Raw genomic sequence first — 25,561 nt, 5'->3', positions numbered from 1 at the left:
GCTCCTACCGTTGAACTATCCAGATCGCTTAAAAAGACCAACAACTTGCGAATGTTCACATCCGCTAGACCAGACAGGTTCTCAAAGAAATGAGAACCTAAAGTCGAACTCCTTCTAACTGCTAGTGTGGGACTGCTAGAAGGTGTTCTATGGTCTCTTCTTCTCGGATGTCCTTACAGCTTCTGCAAAAGTAGTTGCTGGCAAACATCAGTCTGTCAGCATGTTTTCCAATTAGACAGTGATCTGTCATGATGGACACAATGACTGAGACGTCTGTTGTAGCCAGTGACAGCAAAGCAGTAGACCTCTTAAGTCTAGATTAGGCCACATAGTTTGGAATGACCGTCTATCATTCATTGTCCTTCCGGTCTGGTCCTGAAAAATTAGCTTACATGTCGCTAGAGGCATACCCACAGATTTCAGTATCCCTGGAATGAGTAGGGTAGTTCCTAGTCTCGCAAGCTCGTCCGCTTTGCAATTCCCTGGAATATCTCTGTGGCCCGGCACCCAGAACAGGTGAATGTTGAACTGTTCAGCCATCTCGTTGAGAGATCTGCGACAGTCGAGGGCGGTTTTTGTGTTCAGAAATACGTTCTCCAGGGACATTAAGGCTGCCTGGCTGTCTGAGAAGATATTTATGTCAATCGTCGTTATGACATTATATCTAAGCCATTCCACCACTTCCTTAATTGCAAGGATTTCCACTTGTTACACACTGCCTTTTCGATATGACCATTTCTAGATCTTTAGAGTACACCCAAAGTTCACCTGATCGTCCAGTTTGGATACATCCGTATAAAAGTCCACATCAATAGAAAGCCTTTGTGCGAAATTTCAAGTGGATATCTGTAATCGTTCGACCGCTATCGGCATTTCCACGGACGGAGATTGCTAGATGGTAAGACGATCCAAAATATATATACTTTATGGGTTCGTAGATCAATATTTCGAGGTGCTATAAACGGTATGACTAGATTAGTCATACCCACCACCATCATAGGGTGGTGGGTATAAAAAAATAAAAAGTGATTTTTTTACCAAAAAACGCAACATTTTTTGTCATGAGAGACAAAATTTTAATAAATTATTTCTAAAAACAAAATTTGAAAAATATGTTTCAAAAGCAACATTTTAATGAATTTTTTTTTAAAGCAAAATTTTAATGAATTTTTTTAAACAAAATTTTAACGCAATTTTTCAATGAAAAGCTTTTTAAACACAAGTTTAAAAAAAAATAATTTCATTTTTTCAGACAATTTTTCAAAGAAAGGAAGACAAAATTTTATGTATCTTGAATTTTTTCCAGCGTCAAGGTTTCGATGAAAAGTTTTTCTTAAGACAATATTTCAATGGCATTTTTAAAAGAAAAAACATTCCAAAAATTTTTTTCTAAAGACAAAAATTTAATAAAATTTTTGCTTACGTAAAAAATTTTAATGAAATTTTTGCTTACGTTAAAATTTTAATGAAATTTTTGCTTACGTTAAAATTTTAATGAAATTTTTCCTTAAGAAAAAATTTTAATCAAAATTTTCCTTAAAAAAAAATTTTAATGAAATTTATTCTTAACAATAAGGAATCAGGAGACGACTCAGCAGTTTTTGCTGAACACTTGTCCGAGGAACTATCGACCACATCGCTAAAGTCTGGCGGATTGCATTAAACTGAAAATCCCCCTTCCACAAACGACAAGCCCTGTGTAGGTGGGTCATCCGGTTGAGCTGGGCTCAAGGTGTGCGCCAGCGGGGAAGGACGAAACCCAAAAAGTACTTCGACAGCAGCAGCTAGTGAAACATTAATGGAGGAATCATCTACACCGCAAGTGCCCAAGTGACAACCCACCCCTGGATGCATACGGAAGCTCATAATGACAAAATCTTACGAATCTTGTGAGGATGAACTCATGGCGGAATCAGAAGACGAGGCTAACGCAACATTGGTGGAGGTTCTGAATCCTGACCATGTTCCGGTTTCTGCAGATAAATCTCCACCATTGTAAGGCCGCTTCGGCGGTGCTACGGAAGCTCATAATGACAAAATCTTACGAATCTTGTGAGGATGAACTCATGGCGGAATCAGAAGACGAGGCTAACGCAACATTAGTGGAGGTTCTGAATCCTGACTATGTTCCGGTTTCTGCAGATAAATCTCCACCATTGTAAGGCCGCTTCGGCGGTGCTAAAGGTCTTCCTGATACCAGAAACCTTGGGTGTGCGAAGGAATGGTTCGTGAACTAAGAATTTCGGGATTTAAACTACTCAAGGGTACGGGGAATGGGAGACACAGAGCCTGTATTCTTGCAAAGATTAGTCTAAATGGTTTTCTTCTTCCGTCTGCTAAGCACTGAAGTAGCCAGCCTTGCAATAAATAAGTCTCATTACTGGCTGGCTTCACTATATATGGCACACGATTCAGAGATGCCGACTTCAAGAATCAAGAAGAGAAAGCAGAGCCTCATTGTTGGAAGTGAAGTTAATGCACATCACCAGATATGGGGAAGTTCGGATGTCAACGAAAGGGTTGAGCTGCTTATCGAATATATTATAAGTTGCAATCTCACAATTTGTAATAAAGGGGATAAACCGACCTTTATTACCAAGAACAGGCAGGTGGTACTAGATATTACCTTTGTATCGGAAGACGTAAGTGAAAGAAAATGCGACTGAGAAGTGGTGGATGATCACAGCTTCTCTGATCATCGTTATATTAGTTTAAGCATTGGAGAAAATACTGCAGAAGGGATCCCTTGGCTAAACAGATGAAAGGCGGATTGGGATAAATTTCGGCACAAATTCTTCACGTCTATCTCTTCTAGAACAGAAAAAGCAGTGGCAACTGCGGGGTATATAGACATAATGGTCAAGCTGATCACGAAGGCCCTGATTGACGCGCTTGTGTCAGCATGTGCTATTGTCAAGCCAAGGGGCAAATAGCGACCGCCATGGTGGTCAGAGGAAGGACTGCAGAAAACGCTTCAACAGAGCGAAAGCCACAAGAGCACCACATGATTGAGGCATCTATAAGGCTGAGCTAAGAAAATATAAGGCCGAGCTGAGAAAGGATCAGAACAAATCCTGAGCAGAATTCTGCAGCTCTGCATACATCTGAGGCCTCTAGGCTAAGGAAGATTCTGTCATCGAACCAAGTATGAACAATGTCTAGTGAGGAAACACTAGGACTACTCGTTGATACACATTTTCCAGGAAATTCTCCAATGGACAACATGGCGCCAGAAGAGGTTGTCACTGGTATGCTTCCGTCGGCCCTTTTAAATGGCCAGGCCCTGATGATGTATCACCGGTTGAATTACAAATTGTGTCTGATAGACTTGTTCCTTGGCGTAGGGAGATATACTCTGCGGAGTTTCTAGGCATCAACTTTACCGTAAGAAAGTTTATTAATAGCTTATTTACTAAAAGGTGCATTACTGCAGGCTTGGGATCTTTGATATAAAAAGATGTGTCAGCAGAGGAACACCTCAAGCAGGTGTACTGTCTCTTCTACTTTGGAATATAGCCATTAACAATATATTATTGTCTCTGGAATATATTATTGTATCTTGCCCCATACACCTGCAAGAGAGCCATTGGCAAAAGTTTGTGGTTTAGACCGCGCGTCATGCATTGGATATATACAGCAGCTGTCAGACCTATAGTGCTATATGGTGTTGTAGTCTGGTGGAGGGCGCTTGAAAAGTCCACCTACATTTCAATACTCAACCGGATCCAAAGGATGACTTGTTTGTGCATCACAACCGCAGTGAGGACGACACCATCTGATACACTGAATTTAATGCCACATCTAATACCCCTGGACATTGTGGCACACACATTGCTGCGACCACTGCCGTGAGGCCAAGCTTTCTCTTTGGTCATGTGGCGGCTACGGACACTGTGTTATCCTTGATACAATATTCGATGTTCCAGGCAGTGTGGATTACATCTTACCTAAGCCGATAAAATATACTGTACAACTATTTCTGATAGAACCGATTGGAACTACGATATCCCTGGTAAGTTACATAGACTTTAAAGATCCTTGCAATTAGGGAAGTGGTGGAATGGCTAAGATATAATGTCATAACGACGCTTGGCACACAAATTTTCTCAGACAGCCAGGCAGCCATTTTAGCACCGGAGAACACCCAAAAAACGCCCTCGACTTTCGCAGATCTCTCAACGAGACGGCTAAACAGTTCAAAATATTCCTGTTCTGAGTGCCGGGACACAGAGTTGTCCCAGAGGGTTGTAAAGCGGACGAGCTTGCGAGACTAGATATGCCTCTAGCGACAGTTTCCAGGGAAACTGGAATCAGTGGGTATGCCTCCAACGACATTTTTTTTTTTTTTTTTTTTTTTTTTATTGTTATTTCTTTTAAACTGTGATAATCTATAACAATTATAATGTTGTCTCAGCGCCATAAAGGCATAGTTGAGACATGCTGGCAGAATAATAACTATTCACAAAATATTCACAAATGTGTAATAATTTAAAGGATTAAATTAAATACTAATAAATAAATAATTTTACAATAAGATACATTAGCTTAGAAGCATCTGTAGTTTAGATTGCAAATATGCTTTCAAGTTTCTCTTGAATATCGGCAATGAGCCTGAGTTTTTTATAGTACTTGGTAAGTTATTATACATATAACTTCCCATATAGTTAATTCTCTGCTTTGTGGTTTCCAACCTGCATCGTACTACTTTCAAATTATCTCGGTTCCTAGTATTAATAACTGTAAGATTTTGCGAAAACTGTATAGTGCGATAGCCAATATTATTCAAAGACTTATACACGTAGATTAATGTCTGATATTGGTACAAAGCATGCACCGGAAGTACTGTTTTACAAATATCACTGTACAGATTTATTGTTGGGTAAGCTAGCGGTAAGTTAAAAGTTGCCTTTAAAGCCTTGTTTTGCATGCGTTGTAACGTTTTTAATACATTTGAATTTTTTGATCCATATAAAGCTGTCAAGTAATTGATATGACTTTGAACAAGTGATTGATATATCAATGATTTAGTCTTAGTGTCAAGGACGTACCTCATCTTATATAATATTCCAATAGCAGGAGCAATTTTATTCTTGACACAATTTATCTGCGCATCCCACGTGAGACTGTTTTGAAGGTTAACACCCAGATACCTCACATTATTAACCTCACTGACCTCGTTCCCATCAAAAAGAATGCTGAAAGAATTGTCGTTATGATACGAATGTGGTCTAAATCTAACCAATTTTGTTTTAGACACATTAAAACATAACTTATTAATGCGAACAAATTCAACAAGCAGCGATAAGTCATGTTCAATTGCAATTTTTAACGGTAGTGCCTGCCTATAAGGATACAAAATACAAATATCATCCGCAAACATATAAACTCTACCAGCTAAATTCAAATTAACTATATCATTCAGGTATATCACGAATAGTAGAGGTCCTAAACAACTTCCTTGAGGCACACCACATTCAACTCTAGCCATATTACTTTCCTCTCCAGAAACAACTACATATCGCATCCTGTTGGTCAAATAGCTCTTAAAAAGAGCAAGTTCTTTTCCACAAACACCGTAATATTGCAATTTCTTTAACAATATTTCGTGATCTACTACATCAAAAGCCTTGGAGAAATCCAAAAACAATCCTGCAACTCCATTATAACCTTGATCCAAAGCACCATATATATAATTCATAACGTTTAGAACTGCCTCTTCTGTCCCACATCCTTGCTTGAAACCAAATTGGTATTTATAGATAAACTTATTATCATCAAAGTATTGAGACAATCGCTGATGAAGAACTTTCTCAAAAACTTTGTCTATTACAGACAATAGAGAGATTGGACGAAAATGTTCTACAGATGATGCATTCCTAATCTTTGGAATAGGTACAACTTTGCTAATCTTAAGGCTATCAGGATATCTAGCTGTTTGCAGCATTTTATTAAATATCTTTACTAACGTTGGTATTACATAATCCTTAATTTCAATCAATGTCCGAGCGTCTATATTATCATACCCTGGAGAGACGTTATATTTTAAGCCCAACACTATCCCCCTTACTTCCAATTCATTCACTAAGTCAAGAACAAATCTATTCTGAGTTTGACATAAAGTACATAAGTCATTACATGAATCCATTGGATAAGTTACAATCTGACTTCTAATTTCTCTTACTGAACTCCCAAAATAGTCATTCAAAATCCCAGCTTTATCTCGAGGGTCCTGAACTTTACTTCCCCTACAGGAAATTATATCAATGTCTGGCTTTCTCTTGCGTCCCAATACTGTGTTTATAAAATTCCAAGTTTTCTGTGAATCGCCATTTAATTTGACCAAGTTATCATGATAGTAATCACGCCGCGACCGTCTCAATGCTATCCGTATAATTCTACTTACCCTTTTTAATAAAATGTGATATTTCTCCTTTTTAGATCTTCTTCTTTTCAAAAGTAGCTTCTCCTTATAAAGAATTAGACGTTGGAGATTCGTGTTAACCCAAGGTGTAATCTCAAACCTCAAAAGTTTGTTAAATCTTATTTCCGTTGTTCCAAATGAGATGGCATTTGACAATCTATCTAAAAACTCCGCCGCATAGTCACTACTATCCTCCAATCTTATGTCAGATACAGGATACTCTTCTAAGTACCTCTTTACTTTAAGAACATCACACACCTTTTTAACTTTCTCAACATACTTAACCTGAGTATGCTCCATTTCAATTTTACAACAGATTAAGTTATGGTCAGTAATATTGCACTCAACAGAATCGATGCAAATATTGCCAAAAATATTACCTAGTACGTAATCAATTGAAGCATCTGAACTTGGTCTAGTTATCAACTCGTGAAAGCTATGCACATCATAATTAAAACATAGTTGCTTAAAATCCTCACAATGGCCACATCTCAGCTGATCAATATTCGTATCCCCAAACAGTACAACGGACTTACTACCGATTCTATCCAAGATATCTTCAAATGCTGTCAAAAAGTCGTGTACCGGACACTTTTGGGAACGATAGAATGATACAATTTTTAAAGGCTTTTTATCGATTCTCACACTATCAAAGGTTATTTCAATAAAGTCCAAAAAGTTCAAACTTTGACAACGTTCAACTGAATATTTTAACTTATTACTAATATATAACGACGTACCCCCATACCCATCAGATCTACAGCAGTGAACATTTGTAAAACCAGGTATTGAATACATATGAGCTAAACCTTCCAACAACCATGTCTCCTGCACTGCAATTACATCTGGAACTTTCGCAAAACCAGAAATTAAATTTTTAAACTTATTGAACTTTGCAATAGACGAGATGCTTCTAATATTTACACTTATAATATTTAAAAAAGCATAATTCAAATTCAAAAGATGTGTATTAAAATTGGAAAAAATTTTAAAATAATGATTTTCATACATAATTTTATAGTAGGAAAGCAAATAGACATACAAAAATAAATCCTTTAGAGTTTATTTATTATTTGGAGATGCATATATTTGATCATCTTCATCTGCACTAGGCCCATCATCGTCTTCGACTGGTATTATCTTTTTCTGCATACGGGTACTATGAGAGTAACGCTTATTTGTTGTTGCATTTAAAATAATTTCATCAACTTCTTGCTCTGAACGAATCACTTGAGGTCTGGAAATTGCACTTCTTTTATACATGACCCTTCCATTTTTCACAAAAACAAATTGATATCCAACTTCTTTAATTGATTTTGCATAATTAAATAACTCCAATGTCTCTTTACTGAGAAAATCATTGACAAAGACAGATTTCGTTGATTCATTCTCTTTTAACTTAGGCTTAACCGCCATTAATTTGTTTTTGCTTGCCCTGTCTGAGAATTTAACAACAGCTGTTTTCTTTCGGTTGTCCCCATTTTGCATGCCACCAACAAAGTATGCTTCTTCAATATTTTCTGCCTTAATATCAGGTGCGACACTCTTAGTAAATTCAAGAACACACTCAACAGCTGACGCATTCTCCACAGCATTTAATCCTCTCACAATACAGTCATTTTTCACGCGTACAACGTTCAATAATTTAACAGATGTTTTCAAACTATCAACTTCTTTTCTTAACATTGAATTCTCTTTCTCAATTTCTCTTAATTTCTTTCCATTCTCAGCTACACCCTTCAAAATCTCATCATATTGCTGAGACATAAACTTTACTGCCTCTTGAATGTTATTGTTTGACTCTTGTATTGCTGACAGTTGATCGAGCTTGGCTAGCTTTGCTTTAATCTCCTTTAATTCGGTCTTCAATTCTCCTTCACCTTCTTCTCCACTATCGCAGAAATGACATGTAAACAAAACATTGTTGTTCTTTAAGAGATAATCAAATTGACGTTTATCCATTTTCGTGCACTGAGAGTGGAGGGCTTTATAGCATTTGTCACACTCTATAAATGCATCACCTTCTTCTTTGATTTCAATTTTACATTGCGCACAAATTATTGTTTTTGATTTTATACTTCTGCGACTTGTTTTTGGCATTCTTGAACAATTTCTAATGCAGCACTACTTGAAAAAAAGTTTTTGAACGTTTTTTGCAATTGATTCTATCAAATAACAATTAAAATTCAATATTTTGCTTGGTCTTATTAGACACTGTTAAATTCACGTTTGCTTTACACCAGAGTTGCCAGCCAACTCATGACATATAATCAAAGTTTTCAGGACCAGGCTCGAAGAACAACGAATGAATGCAAACATTCCAAGACTATGTGGCCTAATCTAGACTTGAAGAGGTCTACCGCTTTGCTGTCACTGGCTTGAGCTGACGTCTCAGTCATTGTGTCCGCATGACAGGTCACTGTCTAATTGGAAAACATGCTGACAGACTGATGGTTGCCAGCAACAACTTTTGCAGAAGCTGTGAGGACATCCGAGAAGAAGACACTATAGAACACCTTCTGAGTGTGTGTCCCGCACTAGCAGTCAGAAGGAGTTCCACTTTAGATTAAATTTTTTTGAGAACCTGTCTGATTATGTGGATGTTAACATTCGCAAGTTGTTGGGCTTTTTAAGCGATCTGGATGGTTCATCGGTAGGATCTTGAAGGCATCTTCCTTCCTCTGTTCCTGTGGTATTACAATGGACGAAAACGTTTAAGTGAGTCCGGTGGTGAGACTGCCACTTAAGCCTAACCTAAGCTTAGCTCCGCTCGGCATCAGCGCTGACCCTGTTCGCACCCTAACTGTATAACATTTCGTTTTAACACATCAAACGTTAGCCATAACGGTAGATTTATTGAACGTAACTAACTTTGCTTAGAGGAGCGTCATTAGACCAAAACTTATTTACGACTCAGTAGTTTGGTGAACTGCTATGGAGAAAAAATGCATATGGAAACTATTCTAGATATCCTACCCATTGACATACAGATTAAGTGTGAGGCAGCCACTATGGCTAGGAGACTTAAAGCGATGGGAGAATGGATTGAGGAAGGGAGCAGCTTATACCAACGCGGTATAATCAAGGCGACGATAGGAAACCTGGAAGGAAGTGAAGAGGTTTCTGATCGGATACCTGAGACCACACTTGAGGTCGAATGCGAAGCACTACTGCCAGCGGCACAGTCTTGGACTAACGGAACCTTAGTGTTGCCATCTGGAAGATCATATTACACGGATGGATCAAAGCTGGAGGACGGAGTGGGCCTGAGGGTGTACTTTGAGAACCCAGAGCCCAGACTGCCTGACCATAATATGGTTCTGTAGGCGTCGATCCGGGCGATCACGGAATGCGTGAGGTTGTGTGATGCTAATGCGAGGGCGTCGAGTGTTAACTTCTTTACGAGGGCGTCGAAGGGCGTCGTGTGTTAACTTCTTAAAAAATAAGGGCAATAACAACCAGGACGGTAAGTTCACGAACAATCTTAGAGTGTAAGAAGGAGACTAACGCCTTCTCTGAGGATGGCATAATCAGCATCATTTGGGTGCCGGAGTAGGGGGGACTGAAAGGACAGACGATTTGGTAGTGAAGGCCAGAGAACTGCCGTCAATAAACTTGGTTAACCCGATGCCTTTCGCGTCGACGCAGTCTGATTTAAGGGCGTGAGCTACATGTAACATTGTGGTATAGCGAAACGGTCGGTACGACGCGAAAATCTTATGGGGGGATCTAGGTCGTGAGAAGACGAGGCTATTATTGAAAGGAAGTAAGAAAGAGGTCAGTATAGCTATTTTTATTATAACGGGACACATAGGACTACAAGCTAACTTATGTAAAATCAGTGCGGTAAGTGATAGCATGTGTAGGGCATGCGGGGAAGATGATAAGACGTTGGAACATTTCCTTTGTCATTGCCCGGCTTTCGCGTCTAACAGATACCGGCACTTTGGTGGGGACACAATACCAGACATGAACCAACTTAGGGGAGTGTTATTGAAAACAATTAAGGATTTTGTAAGTAGCACGGCATTCCTAACTTAAAATTTTCTTTTTAGAGGTTACTTTATAGTTTTTAGAACAAGCCGATTGCTGGCTTTGGTGTATGTCCACAGTGGCATTTTGATAACAAATTGCAAGCGTTGTGTGTTTATAAGACGACTCATGGTTAAATTATAGACCAAACTGAAGATGTTTGACAGTGAACCAAAACACGAAAAGTGCGTGAGCTGCTTAAACCAGTGTTGGCAAAAAGATAATAGCTAAAAATTCATTCTTGAATTTTGTCATTCCGTTTGGAACACATCGAAATATTGATCTGAGATGTAACAATGTATATATATTCTTGATCGTCTTGAGATTTCTAGTCGATTTAGTCATATCAGCCTGACCGCCCGTCTTTCAGTCTGTCTGTCGAAAGCACGCTAACTTTCGAATGAGTAAAGCTAGGGGCCTAAAATTCTGCACAAATACTTCTTATTATTGTAGGTCGGTTGGAATTGTAAATAGGCCAAATCGGTCCATGTTTTGATATAAAGGGTGATTTTTTTGAGGTTAGGATTTTCATGCATTAGTATTTGACAGATCACGTGGGATTTCAGACATGGTGTCAAAGAGAAAGATGCTCAGTATGCTTTGACATTTCATCATGAATAGACTTACTAACGAGCAACGCTTGCAAATCATTGAATTTTATTACCAAAATCAGTGTTCGGTTCGAAATGTGTTCATTCACCGTAACGTTGCGTCCAACAGCATGTTTGAAAAAATACGGTCCAATGATTCCACCAGCGTACAAACCACACCAAACAGTGCATTTTTTGGGATGCATGGGCAGTTCTTGAACGGCTTCTGGTTGCTCTTCACTCCAATTGCGGCAATTTTGCTTATTTACGTAGCCATTCAACCAGAAATGAGCCTCATCGCTGAACAAAATTTGTCAAAATTTGAACACATTTCGAACCGAACACTGATTTTGGTAATAAAATTCAATGATTTGCAAGCGTTGCTCGTTAGTAAGTCTATTCATGATGAAATGTCAAAGCATACTGAGCATCTTTCTCTTTGACACCATGTCTGAAATCCCACTTGATCTGTCAAATACTAATGCATGAAAATCCTAACCTCAAAAAAATCACCCTTTAGCTGCCATACAAAACGGATCTTGGGTCTCGACTTCTTGAGCCTCTAGAGGGCGCAATTCTTATCCGATTTGACTGAAATTTTGCATGAGGTGTTTTGTTATAACATTTAACAACTCCGCCAAATATGGTCCAAATAGGTTCATAACCTGATATAACTGTCATATAAACTTATCTCCAGATTATGCTTCTTGAGTTTCTAGAGGGCGAAATACTTATCCGATGTGGCTCAAAATTTTTCACGTGATGTTTTGCTTCAAGTATGATCGAAATCAGTTCAAAACCTAATATAGCCAATATAGCATATAAACCCATCTCCCACTTTGACTTTTGACTGAGCCCCTGGGAGGCGCAATAATTACTCGATTTGCCTAAAATTTTGGAAAACATGAATTCCTCTCAGTTTCTCTGTTTGCCTTATATATGCTTAATAATGATTACTTACTTGACAATTTTTTTGAGGGTGGGTGTGTGTTTTCTTTCTTTCCTAGTCCCTTGTGTGTATGCAATCAAAGCTAAATAACTTAAAATGGTTCCCTTCCCTTAGGCAGAGAGCAAACAAATTCAATAAGTAAAGCTACCTGCGATGCGTAATGCTATGTGAACGCAGTTATAAAAATCATCATTATGTAAATCATCAACATCACAATTCTCATTTTGGTTCTTTCGAAAGAAAAAAACTTTATGCCATAAGGAGATTGTTAAAATTGTGAATTGTGAAAGAGCAATAAAAAACATAAATAAATCATAAAAAAAATCTGAAATTATTTTTTTTTTAAATCTTAAATAATGAAAATGTTTTATTTTTAGTAATTTATTTTTATTTATTTATTTTTCTTTCTGGTTTCTTCAAAATAATTTACTAATTTTTTTCCTGATTTTTTTTTTCTCCTTTCAGCATAAAATGCCTAAATTTAAAAATCTTAATTAAAACCAACGACTACCCAAAACATATCATTCAAGAAGTTTTTGTTGTATGGGGACATAGTGTGTCACTTATCCGATCCCTAGACCAAAACCACACATCAAACACTATTGACAACGAGCAGTGGAACTGAAGCTGAGACAGCAACATCCTCCACATTATCATCAACATGGTCAAAGGTATTCTGATTAACCGTAAATCGGACGATGTCCACAAGGCCCAGCTGAAAATGGAACATGCCGACCTTGTGGCAGAAATGCAAACTGTCGAAAATCTACCCACACATGAACGCCTACAACTAGCAAGACTGTAAGTAACCAACCCAACTCAGTCACTCCTTAAGTTGTCCCCATATTTTCGTACATACATTTTTTGTCCAATGACACCCAGTTTAGGGAAATTGAGAAATTGACCATGAAAAACATTCACTCTACAACAACTAAAACAACAGTTTGGTTTGTTTACTAAACTGGAGCCCAAAAGGCTTTTTGTTGTGAAATGTTTTTACGTATACCCTCCACCATAGGATGGTGGTATAATAATTTCGTCATTCCGTTCGTAACACCTCCAAATATTGATCTGAGACCTAACAAATTACAGTTGAACCTCGATTATTGGGCTCGCTCGGGACCGAGCTAGGCACAGAAAATCAAAAACACGGTTAATATAGAGTTTTTTTTTATTTGTTTAAATTTCACTATTGTTGTGTTTTTATTTTGTTGTAGTACCATACAGAGTTTCTTTGATTTTAATATAAATTGGTATACAGAAAGCTTCTTAAAATATATACCTTTTTTTTAATTTCTATATATATAAAAATAAATTTGTATTTATATGTTTGTTTGTTGGTGGGTTTGTAAATTTGTTAGTTCCGTATAGACTCAAAGGCTAAACCGAATACCTTGAAATTTTCATAGATTGTGGCTATATAAGTTTTTGATATTGGACCCTCCCCCTTACTCCAAAAGTACTACCCAAAAATAAAAGTGTACCGATCACAACAATATGGGACTCAAATGAAAACTATTCAGGATTGGGTCAAGTAACTGGCCCCAAACACCCTAAAATAGGTTAATTGGACGAGCATGCCAATATGGGTCCCAAATGAAAGGTATTCGTGAGTAGATTACGAATATAGTCAGGAAGAAGGAATAGATTGTGTAATTTTTTGATATAGGAAGGGGGCGGACCCTCCCCCGTTACCCCAAAATCACCCCCAAAAGTCAAAAGTGAACCGATAATGACAATATGGGTATCAAATGAAAGATATTGAAGAGTAGAATACGAATATGGTATTAACAAGTAAAAAGGCGTTAAGTTCGGTCGGGCCGAACTTTCAATACCCACCACCTCGGATATATACGTAAACCACCTTTCCTCAAAATCCGGTGCAAAATTCATACCTTATGCCCCATAGCAGCTACATCAATATATGTTCCGATTTGGACCAGATACTAATAAGTAAAAGTTATTGTTCAATTGTATATAACAAATAAACCGATCTGCACTATATACGACACGGATGTCGAAAAGCATAACATAAGTCAGTGTGTCAAATTTCAGTGCAATCGGATTAAAAATGCGCCTTTTATGGGGCCAAGACTTTAAATCTAGAGATCGGTTTTTATGGCAGATATATGCAAATCTTGATCGATCTAGACCAAATTGCAGAAATATGTGGAGGGGCTTAACTTAACTCTTTGGCAACAAATTTCGGCAACATCGGACAATAAATGCGCTTTTGATGGCTCCAAAACCTAAAACCAAGAGATCGGTCTATATGGCAGCTATATCCAAATCTGGACCGATCTGAGGCAAATTGTCGGAGGATATTGAAGGGCCTAATACAACTCACTGTCCCAAATTTTCGCAAAATCGGATAATAAATGTGGCTTTTATGGGCCTAAGACCCTAAATCGGAGGATCGGTCTATATGGCAGCTATATCCAACTCTGAACCGATATGAGCCATATTGACGGAGGATGTCGAAGAGACAAACACAACTCACTGTCCCAAATATCAGCAAAATCATGTAATAAATGTAGCTTTTATGTGCCTATGACCCTAAATCGGAGGATCGGTCTATATGGCGGCTATATCCAAATCTAAACCGATCTGGGCCAAATTGATGGAAGATGTCGAAGGGCCTAAGACAACTCACTGTCACGAATTTCAGCAAAATCGGATGATAAATGTGGCTTTTATTGGCCTAAGATCCTAAATCGGCGGATCGGTCTATATGGGGGCTATATCAAGATATAGTCTGATATAGCCCATCTTCGAACTTAACCTGCTTATGGACAAAAAAATAATCTGTGCAAAGTTTCAGCTCAATATCTCTATTTTTGAAGACTGTAGCGTGATTTCAACAGACAGACGGACAGACGGACGGACATGTCTAGATCGTCTTAGATTTTTACGCTGATCAAGAATATATATACTTTATAGGGTCGGCAATGGATATTACGATGTGTTGCAAACGGAATGACAAAATGAATATACCCCTATCCGTCGGTGGTGGGTATAAAAATTGGGTCCAGGTATCGAAGTAGTCGCCATACCTAAAACTCCTCCAAGCAGACAAACTGAAGGTCCATATCAACATGGTGCTCAAATCAGAGGTATTCGGGAGTAGATTACGAATCAGGCATACAAAATCAGATCGAAGTGTAGGGGGTCACTCCACCCCCAAAAACGCCCCAAATGGGCATATGACCCATCATGACTATATGAGACTCGATTTGTTTGTTCCGTAAAATCAAAAAACTGAAACATAGGTTATATAATCTTTAGATATCGGATGGTGGCTGACCCTCCCCTTTACACCAAAAACGTTCCCCCAAACCAAAGGTGAACTGATAGGCACAATATAGGTTCAAATAAAAGGTATTGGAGACTAGAAAATGAATACCGTATTAAATTTTTGGTTCAAATACTCAGTGGTCTTCCTCAATCCCAAAACTTCTGTAAACAGATATATTCGACTTGCTATCAATATGGGACTCAAATGAAAAGTATTCGGGAGTAGATTACAAATATGGGATACAAAATTAGGTCCAAGTTATGGGAGATCGCCCTACCCCAAATGCTCCCAAATGGGCATATCAAATGAAAGATATGTGGGAATCGATTACGAATATGACATTAAAGTTTGTGTTCAAGTCTAGGTGTCGCTTTTCCTCCTAAAAATACATATAATAGGTTAATTGACCCATTATGGCAATATGGGACTCAAATGAAAGGTATTTGAGAGTAGAAAACGAATTTGATATCCATTATAGCGATATGGAGTTCAAATGAAAGGTATTTGAGAGTAGAAAACGAATTTTATATCCTATTTTGGAGCCAGGTGTTTGGGGGTAAACCCTAAATCACCCCCTTAACTGAACTTCATTTCCGGCAATAGTAATATGGAGCTCAAATCAATAATATCTGTTTTCAGGGCAAAGTGAATATCTATTTTCAGGGCAAAGTGACGGTGGCCGCCCCAGACCTAAAACACCCTCCAAACGGTACTGACCATGGTAATATGGGACTCAAATTAAAGGGATTTCGGAGTGAAGCATGAATTTGATATCCATATTTGAGACGAAATGTCTCCCCTAAAAAGCACTTCTCATTACCCCAATTTTCAAAAATATCAAATCTCGGAGATTGGTAATGTGATTCGTTCGAAATTTTTCTCACACTCTCACGGTCACCAAAAACCAAACATGATTTCTATTGTTGGGGTCGGGTGCCCCGGGGGCCGGCAAAAAACCCCCCAAATGGATATATAGACCAATCACGACTATATAGAGCAAAGTGTTTGGAAAACTGTCCCATCCCAAAATACCTCCCTATTATATAAAAGCTATTTGGGGTGGAAATTAATTGATTTTCGGAACAAAGACCCTGGGGTCTACCCAACCCTCAAACACAACTTATTTACCGATCATGCCATTATGGGGCTCATATGAAGTGTTTTTGAAAGTAGAGCCCGAATCTTATATTTACTTTAATGGCCAAGTGACCACCCCCAAAATATCCCCTAAATATCCCTAGAAATATTTACCAATACTGTAATATAGAATTCAAAAGATATGAATTTGGGAGTACAGTAAAGATTTGTCCAGGAACCGAGAAGGGGCAAACTTCTCACACATCAATGAGTGCTTTCCGATTCAAGTTTAAACTCAATGATAAGAGACCTGTTTTTATAGCCGAGTCCGAACGCAATGCGACACCTCTTTGGTGAGAATTTTTACATAACCATGCAAGGCATGGTGCCTCGCAAGTATCGCCAGAATTAAGAGGGCTTAACCATTGCTTTAAATTTTGTCCGATGTTCTCGACAGGATTCGAACGCAGGCGTTTAGCGTCATAGGCGGACATAGGCTACAGTGGCACGAATTCGATATCCACATTCAGGGCGAAGTGTCCCTACTCTAAAAAGATATTAGAGAGTTGAAGACGACGCAGCGGAGAGGGCCCGGTTCGGTTAGTTCACATAAATATTTAAAGTACTTATGCAATGTAGTTTGTTTTTGCTCGTGTATTCTTAGTTTTTTTGGTTAGTTTCTATGCGATGTGCCCCCATTACATCTTTCTCTGAAATTTATGAACTACTATTGTTTTCCAGACATTCCAATAGAATACTATATGCCTTTATTGCTTAATCTAATAGGGGATTTCTGTTTTTTTAGTGTCCTTCGTCTGATTCTTCGGAATCCCTATTAGTCTCGTATTCTTCGCTTTGGAATTTATGAACTACTATTGTTTTCAAGACATTCCAATAGAATACTATATGCCTTTATTGCTTAAGCTAATAGGGGATTTCTGTTTTTTTAGTGTCCTTCGTCTGATTCTTCGGAATCCCTATTAGTCTCGTATTCTTCATACCATCAGATACAATAGCGTAAGATGTGACATCACCATCGACCTCCATCTACTTTAAGAGGTCATTAATTGAACATCCAGGCGTTATTGCAATGTTTGATTGTATAACAGCAGCATAATTCCACATTTCGTTATCCTGGGACATTAGGTTGTTCCAAACATTATGTTAAACTTGAGGTGTTACATTGTCCCAAGATTTAGCAGCTGTCTACAAAGCTGTCTTGATATTCAAATATTTGGCAAAATCATGTGTGCTGTCTAAAACCAAAAGTTTTTGGATGATTCATTTACGGTAGTTGAAGTTTCGGATTGTCCCTTTAACAATAGGCTTATTAAGCATGCGGAAGAAATGTTATTATAACATTTTCAAATAACACTGCTTACATATATCTAGAAGCAAAAGCACTTTACACTCCTAAACAAAGCTAATGTTTTGTAGAGTTTCCTAGAGGCATATTTCAAAATTATTTTTAATTAATTTAATTTAATTTGTATTAAATCCTCTAAAGTTTGTTTGCCTACATCATGTTTTTCTGATAACAAACCAACGGAGATGTGTATTAACTGTGATCTTTATTCAGAGCGTTACGTTTTCTTTCTATTAAAGTTGGAGCCTTTTTCGAAGAAACTCTTTGACCGGTTAACTTTCAGTTACAGACTGAATGTAGTTTATTACTCAACTTTAATTCAAAACAAAAAGCGGAATCCCAGAATTTACATCAAAAAATGTGAGTGGTAAATAGAGCTAGCATTTTTGAAGCACGGATTAACTACAGTTAATTGAGGTACAAATCCCAAAGGCACAGCTTGCCCGTCAACAGGGGTAACCGGTTAATAGAGGCCCGGATAATCGAAGTTCAACTGTATATAAATATATTCTTGACCAACTTCACGCTCAAAGACGATTTGGCCCGTTCGTTCGTCTGCCGAAAGCACGCATACTTCCTATTTGTGTAGGTCGGTTGGGTTTGTACATGTACCATATCGGTCCATGTTTTAATATAGCTCCCATATACACCGATATCCCAAGTCAACTTCTTGAGCCTCTAGAGGACGTTATTCTTATCAGATTTGGATGTAATTATATCTATGAATACTGTGACGTGTTCTATGACATTTAGCAGATGCTTCAAGTATGGTCCGAATCGGTCCAAAACCTGATATAGCTCCCATATAAACCGATCTCCCCATAATATTTCTTGAGCCTCTAGAGGGCTCAATTATTATCCGATTTGGCACACTTACTGTATCTATGACCTCCACCATTCGTGCCACATATGGTCTGAATCGGTCCATAAGCTGTATGCATGACATGTCAAATGTGGTCTGAATCGGTTCATAACCTGATATAGCTGCCGTATAAACCGATCTCCCGATTTAACTTCTTGCGCCTCCCAAAGTAGTAATTCGTATCCGATTTTGCTGCAATTTTGCACAGTCACTATATCTATAAACTCTACCATACGTGCCAAATATGGTCTGAATCGGTCCATAACCTGATATATAGCTCCCATATAAACCGATATCCCGATTTGAATGCTTGAGCCTCTAAAGAACGCAATTCATATTCGATTTGGCTGACATTTTGTACTGTGACGTGTTCTATGGCATTTAACAGATGCGCCAAGTATGATCCGAATCGATCCAAAACCTGATATAGCTCCCATATAAACCGATTTCAGTGCATAATCTGATATAGCTCCAATAACATAGCAATACTCATTCATTATCTTTTGTTTGCGTATAAAGAGATACCGGACAAAGAACTTGACAGATGCGATCAATGGTAGAGGGTATATAAGATTCGGCCCGGCCGTACTTAGCACGCATTTACTTGTTTTAGTTGGTTGGAGTGTGTGTTATTTTTTTTGTTAGCATTAGCATAGAAAAACAAGACCCAAAATTTGATTTATCACCTAAATGGTGGACAGCAGTTGTTTATGTATGAAAAGACAAACATTCCATGGAATTTTTATAAGCGAATTATATGAATGACTTATTTAGTAGGGGTTCTTTTTTTCTTTTTGGTTAGTGACCTTACTATACACACATCTCTTGCTCTCTGACCCAAAAAATACCAATTTTCCTTCAATAAATAGTCCTTTGTGCGCTGCCGAAAAAAAGGTCAAAGTGTCATAAAGAAACTTTTGAATAGTTCAAAGTGAATTTATGATATTTTAACTCATTCAAAAAGTAGTTTAATAGCTTTTTAAATTCAAACACACAATAGAATGTTATCAGAGATATAACTTTTATTTAAGTTTCATGGAACCAGAATCAGTTAAAATGAGCTTCAAAAAAATCAAATAAGGTGAAAGGAAAACAACAAGTATGAGAAGGAGGCCTTATTTTATGAAACTAAGTATATTTTAAAATATTAAAAAAAAAAAACAAGTAAAAAGGCATTAACTTCGGCCGGGCCGAACTTTGGATACCCATAACCTCTGGTATATATGTAAACCCCTTTCGTCCAAATCCGGTGAAAATTATATAACTTAAGCACCCCAATTCGGTACGAACATTGGTGGTCTAATAAATATAAATTGGTCTAATAAATATAAATTGAACAGTGGTTCAATTTTGTAGAACAAAGTATTGGTCTTTTTGACAGCTGTATCCAAATATAAACCGATCGCAACCATATTAAGGTAAAATATCGGGAGGTTCAAAAAAACTCACTGTTTCAAATTTCAGCGAAATCGGGTTATAAATAAAGCTTTTATGGGCTTCAGACCCCTTATCGACAGATCGGTCTGTAAGGCAGCTATATCTAAATATAGTCTGATCAAAACCATATTTCAGTCGGATGTTGGGATGCCTTAAGCTACTCACTGTTTCAAATTTCAGTGAAATCGATTAAATAATAAAGCTTTTATTGGCTTCAGACCCTTATCGGGAGATCGGTCTATACGGCAGCTATATCTAAATACAGTCCGATCTAATCCACATTTAGGTCCTATATTATGAGGCCTAAAACTATTCACTGTTTAAATTTTCAGCGAAATCAGTTAAAGAATAAAGCTTTTATGGGCTTTAGACCCTTATCAGGAGATCAGTCTATATGGCAGCTATATCTAAATATAGTGCGATCTGAACCATATTTGGGTCAGATGTCGGGAAGCCTTAAATTATTTACTGTTTCATATTTCAGTGAAATCGGATAAAACATAAAGCATTTATGGGCATTAGATCCTTTATCGGCCGATCGGTCTATATAGCAGCTATATCCCGTTCAAAAACTTAACCAGCATGCATCAAAAAGACGTTTCTGTGCCAAATTTCAGCTCAATATCTCAATTTTTGAAGGCTGTATAGTGATTACAACAGACGGACGGACAGACACACGGACATCGTGAAATCGTCTAAGAATTTTACGACGATCCAAAATATATATACTTTGTTGGGTCGGAATTTGATATTTCGATATGTTGCAAACGGAATGACTAAATGAATATACCCCCTATTCTACGGTGGTGGGTATAATAATAAAATTATAAGACCAGGATTATCTATTCCTTCGATAAGTATAGGAAATTCTGAGAATTAATACCCACAAACCCAACAAAAACCAGTAAGAAAAGGCTAAAGGCGATCGCAGCCGGCTATATAATACACTACACCACCGAGTCTAAGATCTGGCCCGAATTTAATTTTGTATACCCACTGAAATATCGAATAGAACAGCACAAGATGTTTTTACAATAGGAGCCAAATTTTATATGGGAACTAAATACGAGGAATGAGAGCTACATACGAGGGACGAAAATAACAATTTTATTCAAATTTGACCACAAGTATTGAGGGTATGTCCTACAGAATGAAATCAGCAAGAGTTTTTGCTTTAAAATCTATTATCTAACAAGTAAAAAGGCGTTAAGTTCGGACGGGCCAAACTTTGGATACCCACCACCTCGGGTATATATGTACACCACCTTTCGTCAAAATCCGCCAAGACTTTAAAGGGCCAAGACTTGAAATCGAGAGATCGGTGTATATGGCAGCTAAAGGGTGATTTTTTTGAGGTTAGGATTTTCATGCATTAGTATTTGACAGATCACGTGGGATTTCAGACATGGTGTCAAAGAGAAAGATGCTCAGTATGCTTTGACATTTCATCATGAATAGACTTACTAACGAGCAACGCTTGCAAATCATTGAATTTTATTACCAAAATCAGTGTTCGGTTCGAAATGTGTTCAAATTTTGACAAATTTTGTTCTGCGATGAGGCTCATTTCTGGTTGAATGGCTACGTAAATAAGCAAAATTGCCGCATTTGGAGTGAAGAGCAACCAGAAGCCGTTCAAGAACTGCCCATGCATCCCGAAAAATGCACTGTTTGGTGTGGTTTGTACGCTGGTGGAATCATTGGACCGTATTTTTTCAAAAATGCTGTTGGACGCAACGTTACGGTGAATGAACACATTTCGAACCGAACACTGATTTTGGTAATAAAATTCAATGATTTGCAAGCGTTGCTCGTTAGTAAGTCTATTCATGATGAAATGTCAAAGCATACTGAGCATCTTTCTCTTTGACACCATGTCTGAAATCCCACGTGATCTGTCAAATACTAATGCATGAAAATCCTAACCTCAAAAAAATCACCCTTTATATGCAAATCTTGATCGATCTCGACCAAATTGCAGAAATATGTGGTGGGGCTTAATTTAACTCTTTGTCCCAAATTTCCGTAACATCGGACAATAAATGCGCCTTTTATGTGCCCAAAACATTAAATCGAGAGATCGGTCAATATGGCAGCTATATCTAAATCTAGACCGATTTGAGTGAAAATGAAGAAGGATGTCGAAGGGCCTAACAAAACTTACTGTCCCATATTGCGGCGATATCGGACAATAAATGCGCCTTTTATGGCCCCAAAACGTAAAACCGACAGATCGGTCTATATGGCAGCAATATCCAAATCTGGACCAATATGCAGAAGTATGTCAAGGGTCTTAAGTTAACTCACTGTCCCAAATTTTGGCGACATCGGACAATAAATACGCCATTAATGGGCCTAAGACCCTAAATCGAAGGATCGGTCTATATGGCAGATATATCCAAACCTGGACCGATCTGGGCCAAATTGACGAAGAATGTCGAAGGGCCTAACACAACTCAGTGTCTCAAATTTCAGCAAAATCGGATAATAAATGAGGCTTTTATGGGCCTAAGACCCTAAATCGGAGGATTGGTCTATATGGCAGCTATATCCAAATCTGGACCAAACTAACGAAGGATATTGAAGGGCCTAACACAACTCAGTGTCTCATATTTCAGCAAAATCAAATAATAAATGTGGCTTTTATGGGCCTAAGACTCTAAATCGGAGGATCGGTCTATATTGCAGCTATATCCAAATCTGAACCGATCTGGGCCAAATAGACGAAGAATGTTGAAGGGCCTAACACAACTCACTGTCCCAAATTTCAGCAAAATCTGATAATTAATGTGGCTTTTATGGGCCTAAGACCCTAAATCGGCGGATCGGTCTATATGGGGGCTATATCAAGATATAGTCCGATATAGCCCATCTTCGAACTTAACCTGTTTATGGACAAAAAAATATTCTGTGCAAAGTTTCAGCTCCATATCTTTATTTTTAAAGACTGTAGCGTGATTTCAACAGACAGACGGACGGACATGCCTAGATCGTCTTAGATTTTTACGCTGATCAAGAATATATATACTTTATAGGATCGGAAATGGATATTTCGATGTGTTGCAAACGGAATGACAAAATGAATATACCCCCATCCTTCGGTGGTGGGTATAAAAAAAGTAATCAGCGAAAAATATCGCGAAAAGCGAATATAGTACCAGCCTTTAAAGACACCGGTACTTAGGTGGGGACACAATACCAGACATGAATCAATTTAGGGGAGTGGTATGGAAAATAATTAAGGATTTTGTAAGTAGCTCGGAATTCCTAACTTAAAATTTTCTTTTTCGAGGTTACTTTTTAGTTTTTAGAGCGGACAACAAACCCATTACAGGCTTAGGCGTACGTCTTCAACCGTATGTTTTCAACCTAACCTAACCTTTCTAGTTGCTTAATGTTTTCAATTTGTTTTCGTAAAATGTTATGGCAATAAAAGTCATTGAAAACCAATTGCCCGACCGACCGGCCTATAAATAGGGTATTGGCAAGCAGAACAAGATTTTACTCTGACTTTATGACCGCTGATGGGTCAGTACCTGCACTCAATCACTAAGGAACAGGGGATACTTTTCTATAATCAATGGGTGGAGTCCGATTAAAGTTTTAGCTAGTAGTAAGGGGCCTCTTTTTTCAAGCTGAATTCAAAACGGCGTGCCGCATGGCAACCTCACACATGTAGCCAGCATTAATAAGGGAATAACCACTGCTGAAAAATTTCCTGATGTTGACGCCGGAATATGAACCTAGGCGTTCGGCGTCATAGGCGAAAATGCTAACCTAAGCGCCACGATGACCTCCAACCGGCATCCAATTACATTCTCTAATAAAAAAATTGAAAACTCCGTACCAATATCACAGCAACAGATGAATTTTTTCTATTTCTCGATTTTGAAAAAAAATATAGGGTGGATGGGTGATATTTGAATGGTGGCGGATCCTCCCTCTTACATTAAATTTGAAAAACGTCACTTTGGATACCCACCACCATGGATAAATTAATTCTCTATTAAAACAACTCCACCACAATATCCATAGTAATATGCAAATGAGGGCGTGAACTACGACCTTTCGAGGTCGTAGTTCACTCCAAGACGAATTTCGTGAAGGTCCTCCTTCGTCGTCAGTTGCAAGATCGTCATGTGACCTATCGTGAGATTGAGACAACCTTAGGCACTAGTGGGACCAGCATGCATTCAATATTGCATGAAGATTTGACCGTCAAAAAAATTTTTTTGCGTTAGATCCCACACAATTTGTCAATCGCTCAAAAAAAAGATCGTGTCGATTGGTCGAAAGATAACTGCATTTTTGGACACCCAAAACATTTTATGAGTCATCCGCCGTATAGTCCTGACTTGGCATGGAATGACTTGCTTTTATTCCCATACGTAAAAATTAAAATTAAAGGTCAACGTTTTTCGACACTTGAGAAGGCAGTTGATGCGTTCAGAATGCATGTTTTGGAGATATCTCAATTGGAGTGGCAAAAGTGCTTCGACAATTGCTTTAAACGCATGCAAAAATGTATAGATCTTAATGGGGAATATTTGAAAAACAATAAAGCAATTTTCGATGATTAATACATGTGCCCTCTTATCCGCGAAAGCCGGCCAACGTCTCCTCATCTTCCCCACATGCCCTACACATGCTACCACTTGCGGCACCGATTTTGCCTAAATGAGCTCGTAGTCGTATGTGTCCCGTTATGATACCAAAAGCTATATTGACCTCCTTTTTTTTCCTTTCTGTAATAGCCTCGTCCTCTCATGATCCGTATCAACCCATAGGATATTCGCCGTGCTACCGACTGTTTCGCTGTTCCACCGTGTTACAACGTTCGTTGCCAAAGCCCTTAATTCGGACTGAGTCGACCCGAAAGGCTTCGGGTTAACCAAGTTTATTGACGGCAGTCTTCTGGCCTTCACTGCCGTATCGTCTGCCCTTTCATTCCCCCCTTACTCCGTTATGGCCAGGCACCCAAACGATGCGGATTGTGCCATTCTCAGAAATGGCGTTAATCTCCTTCTTACACTGCAAGACTGTTCGTGACCTTACCTTCCTGGATGTTATTGCCCTTGTGGCCATTTTACTGTCCGTAAAGATGTTCACACTTGACGTCCCCGCGTTAGCACCACACCACCTCACGCATTCCGTGATCGCCCGGATCTCCGCCTACAGGACTGTATTATGGTCAGGCAGTCTAAAAAAGATCTCAGTCCCTGGGTTCTCAATGTAGACCCACAGGCCCACTCTGTCCTCTAGCTTTGATCCATCCGGGTAACACGATCTTCCAGATGGCAATACAAGAGTTCCGTCAGTCCAAGGCAGCAGTGACTCGAACTCGACATCATGTGTGATCTCAGATATCCAATCCGAAACTTCTTCCTTTCCGTCCAGGTTTCCTATCGTCGCCTCGATTATACCGCGATGGTATGAGCTGCTTTCATCCTCAAACCACTCTCCCATCACTTTATGTCTCTCCGACATCTAGTCTCCAGTTCCCTAGTGGGCGTGGTCCTCATCGCTCCCCCT

At 38.4% G+C, this 25,561-nt stretch overlaps 1 protein-coding gene across 4 annotated transcripts in view; it reads left to right on the top strand.

Annotated features, from left to right (window-relative positions):
• The window catches only part of LOC106092414 (protein phosphatase 1 regulatory subunit 16A), a 562,806-nt gene that overhangs the window by 435,240 nt on the left and 102,005 nt on the right, over nucleotides 1-25,561 (top strand). For all 4 annotated transcript variants that reach the window (XM_059370798.1, XM_059370795.1, XM_059370796.1 and 1 more), the window contains one exon: nucleotides 12,458-12,793. In XM_059370798.1, the coding sequence (XP_059226781.1) occupies nucleotides 12,654-12,793 (140 nt within the window). In that variant the 5' untranslated portion in view covers nucleotides 12,458-12,653. The remainder of the gene's footprint in view (nucleotides 1-12,457; nucleotides 12,794-25,561) is intronic.

This window comes from Stomoxys calcitrans, chromosome 1 (genome assembly GCF_963082655.1).
Source record: "Stomoxys calcitrans chromosome 1, idStoCalc2.1, whole genome shotgun sequence".
In the NCBI taxonomy this organism is placed as follows: domain Eukaryota; kingdom Metazoa; phylum Arthropoda; class Insecta; order Diptera; family Muscidae; genus Stomoxys; species Stomoxys calcitrans.
Note: the sequence above shows the minus strand (reverse complement) of the source record. Positions and strands in the feature narration are given on the sequence as shown.